Source organism: Elephantulus edwardii, unplaced genomic scaffold (assembly GCF_000299155.1).
Source record: "Elephantulus edwardii isolate Elephantulus edwardi_28Jun2011 unplaced genomic scaffold, EleEdw1.0 scaffold00014, whole genome shotgun sequence".
Classification (NCBI taxonomy): Eukaryota; Metazoa; Chordata; class Mammalia; order Macroscelidea; family Macroscelididae; genus Elephantulus; species Elephantulus edwardii.
In genome coordinates this window covers 31023893-31027805 of record NW_006399764.1, presented here as the reverse complement: position 1 = coordinate 31027805, position 3913 = coordinate 31023893, and the positions used below count along the sequence as shown (strand labels likewise).

The 3913-nt window shown below is 58.5% G+C and overlaps 1 protein-coding gene across 1 annotated transcript; it reads right to left on the bottom strand.

The window, feature by feature from the left end:
* Positions 1-2679: 2679 nt before the first annotated feature.
* On the bottom strand, positions 2680-3711 carry LOC102861800 (forkhead box protein D4-like 1-like). Its single transcript, XM_006881371.1, has one exon. The coding sequence runs from the start codon at positions 3709-3711 to the stop codon at positions 2680-2682; it is 1032 nt and encodes a 343-aa protein (XP_006881433.1).
* Between the last annotated feature and the right edge of the window lie 202 nt (positions 3712-3913).

The window sequence follows — 3913 nt, the reverse complement described above, 5'->3', positions numbered from 1 at the left end:
TGACTGGAGTAACAGGGGTTGGGGTGTCAGAGACGACAAGCCTCGCTCAGGAGAGCAGGGTTCAGAGCTGTTGAACACAGGGTCGCTGTGAGTCTTGACGGCACTTATCAACAGCAGTGGCTCCATGTGAACTCTGGTGGCTCAGTGGTTAGGAACTGAGAAGCCAACCCAAAACCACACTAGAATCCACCAGTTGCTGCACAGGAGAAAGATGGGCAATGCTGTTGTGTGATTTACAGCCCCTGCAAACCTGCTGGAGAGTCAGCTGTGGGTCGGTTCTGACTCAAAGATACTCAACAAGTGGTTCCAAGGGAGAAAGACCTGGCAAGCTGCTCCCATAAAGATCACAGGCTAGAAAATCCTGGGTCGTCCTGTCCTGTCACCTGGGGTCAGCTACAAGGCTACCCAAACCAAACCTTGTGGTTGAGTCCATGTCACTGTGGGGGCCTGTGTGTGATGGTGCCGTGTCACCGTGGTGGCCCTGCAGTGGCCCGTGTGTGACAGAGAATGGCTCCATAGGGTCTTGGTGCTGGGATCATTCGGGAAGCAGACCACAGGCCTTTCTTCCGCAGCACTGCAGCTTGTGTTCTAACTGCAGCCTTTTGGTTCATACTTGTGGCAAATCAGTTGTGCCTCTCACACACCCAAGGCTGCCATGGAGCTGCAGGATTTGCTGAGATTTTCTCCAATCTGGGGTGTGTATATGTGTGTGATCTTCCAGCTGGGTGATGAGGGCGAGACAGCTGGGAAGATTCAAGAGTAGACCAAGGTGGGAAGGAGTCAGGCTGAAGGGAGAGAGGAAGGACAGAGGGGAGAGGGGGTCATTGGTGCCCTGTGGTCCCAGGATAGGGGTCTCTGTGGGGCTGCAGGTCCTACAGGGCAAAGACTGCAAGTGGGGGGTGCGGAGAGTGGAAATAGAGTCATAAACCCCATCATTCCTGGAGGCTGCCAAGAGTTGTCATGGGAACTTCTCAGAGCATCCCTGGAATAGACGATGGGCAGCCTGGGGCGTGAAGCCTGGTGTCCCCAAGACGTGAAGAGTGAAGGAACGAATTACCTCTCTGAGATGGAGACAGACTGGAGCCAAACACGGGCAGATTCAACAGGCGCCGAATGCAGGATGGTGAGTCTGCAGTTTTCTCTCCGTCCAGTGAAGGGGCAGGAGCTAATGGGGGCGGGAGTGGGGAGAGGCTTTCTCCTGCACAGAGAGGGGGGCCCCACGCTCCCAGAGCGGCATTCACTGCTGGGTCTGAACTGTGAGCCTCACTCAGCAGAGCGAGGGGTGAGCACTCCAGAAAGCCGCTGCCTCTGCTGCGAGCACTTGGTGACCAGCGCAGCTGTATCCTGTTTGCCTCCCACCAGTACCCGGAGCCTCCAGCTGCCGAGAAACCAGTCAGCTGCAAAGTCATTTGGGAAAATGGCTCTTTTAAGGAGAAAAAAAACCGCCAAATGCCACCACATTTCTGTCCTACAGAGATCTCTGGTGGCATTCACTGAGCTGTGCTGTTAGCCCAAGGGCTGCCTCTGCAGGGGTTCGAATCCTCTCCTTGGGGAAAACCTGAGCCATCTCTTCCCTTTGCACTGCTAACCAGAAAGTCAGTGGTTCAAAGCTGCCAGCAGCTTCTCTGCAGATGGATTGCTGCTTCCCTGGAGGGGAAGTCTGAGGTGTCCAAAACCTGGTACACGGTCGCTTGGCATTTGATCAACTCAACCGCTGGAAGGTTTTTTGTGGGTCCCTAATGGAGAAGTCTGGAAATCTCCAGACAGGAACGCTGCCTTTGATATTATTTCCTTTTGCTTCTATTTTCTCTGTCTGGTTTCAAAAAGTCACATTTTTAAACAAAATAATACTTTTCATTTCCCTCAAATAAATATTGCCTAAACTGGTGAAAATCTGTCTTCTGGCTTAAGTCAGTGCCCTTACAACGACAAAAGAGCAACCAGACCTATTTTATGAAATCGTCTTCTTTCCGAGGATTCACAAGTACTAACCCTTATGTTCTGAAAGGACTGGATCAATTCAAGATATTCAGAATTTTGTTAGTCATACCTGATTTCCCCCCCCCCTGATTTCCACAAAATCTGAACTATAAAAATAATCACTTAATTTGCAGAAAAGGCATAAATGTCAGCTTCATTTAGAAAGTGAATAGTGAGAATAATAGAAAATAAACGATGAGGTGCCATCTACAACATTTATTTCTATTCTATTGCTAATTTAATTTTATTTGAAAACATCATATCGAATACAGCGATAAGCAATGAAGACTGAAATCAACATTCTGCTCAAATCACAAATCCAGGCAGGCGGAGGGGATGGTCATTTCACACTAGACTTGGGAATCGTATTTGCGATTCCAAGGGTTCGAAGAAGGAAAATGTGTCACCCACAGAATCTTGCATTTTCGTCTTCATTGTTTTAAAATACCCCAACAAAGCGCCCCACTCAGGCCCACACTTGGGAAATGTATGAGCCGGGAAAGCCGAGGAATTCACACCAGGAGGCGAAAAGAGAGTCGGCGACGGCCCCGGGCGCCCGCCGCGCGGCTTCAAGGCCACAGACTCCAGCCTCGGTTTGGAAACAGTTTACCGCAAACTCAACCCTGTGGGGCACGCGGAGCGCGGGCTGCCGGCTCGGGCGGACGGGAGCGAAGTCGCCAGGCCAGGGGCGCGCTGCAGTCAGAAGGCCGGCGAGGTCCCCTCTCTGTGGCCAGGGCCCCCCGCGGCCATCAACCCCGCGCCATGGGCCTTGGCCGGAGCGCAGACCCCGGCGCCGTCCGGCTGCAGGGCCGTCCGGGCGGCGGCGGCCACCTGCAGCCAGGGCGCGTTCTGGGGGTGCAGCAGGCACGACGCGCGAGGCAGCAGGTGGCAGTAGCCCCAGGAGGCGGGGGGCAGCCGCTGCGCGGCGCTCGGGGGCCCTGCCCGCACCCCGTGCATGATGCTCTCGATGCTGAAGGACTTGCACGCGCCCCCCGGTCGCTGCGCGGGCACCGTCCCTCCGGCCCAGGCCCGGGAGCTGAGCGAGGACGGCGCGGGCGGGAGGCCGCCAGGGGTCCCCAGGTCCGCGCAGGCGGGCGCGGGGAGCAGCAGGTAGCGCAGAGGGTGCGGGTGCAGCAGCGCGCACGAGCTGGGGCCCGGGAAGGGCGAGGGGCCAGGCTGGGCGGGGGGCGCCAGCAGGAGCGCGGGGGGAGCGCAGGCCGGGGGCTCCCCGGGGGCGGACTGCGCGCGCTTGAAGCGCTTCCTGCGCCGGAGGAAGCTGCCGTTGTCGAACATGTGCTGGGACGCGGGGTCCAGGCCCCAGTAGCTGCCCTTGCCCGGGTGGCCCGGCTCGCGCGGGATCTTGACGAAGCAGTCGTTGAGCGACAGGTTGTGGCGGATGCTGTTCTGCCAGGCGGGGAGCCGGCGGCGGTAGTAGGGGAAGCGGCCGCGGATGAAGGCGCAGATGCCGCGGAGCGTGAGTCGCTGGCGCGGGCTCTGCAGGATGGCCATGGTGATGAGCGCGATGTACGAGTAGGGCGGCTTGGCCGCAGGGGCTCCCGAGCCCCCCGACTTGCCGCCCGGGCCGCGTGCGCCCTCGGTGCGCTCCCGGGGACGTGCGCCCGGCCGCCCGCACGGGGCCCCCGCGTCCTCTGCTTCCTCGTCCCCCACCACGCCCCCGTCTCCGCGCTCTGTGTCTGAGCCCCGCGGGCGCTCGGCTCCCGGAGAGTCCATGGACGAAGCTGGCGGTTCGCTCCCCCGGCTCAGCTCGGCACGCGCGCCACTGCCTGTCCTTCTGTCTGAGCTTTCCTGCTTCCAACGCCGTCCGGACAGGCGCGCTTGGCCAGTTAGTAAAGCCTCTCGAGTCTCTCTCCGCTCCTTCTCTCTGCACCTCCCCTGTCGTTGTCCCTGTCCGGCTCCACGGGTCCGCTGTGCA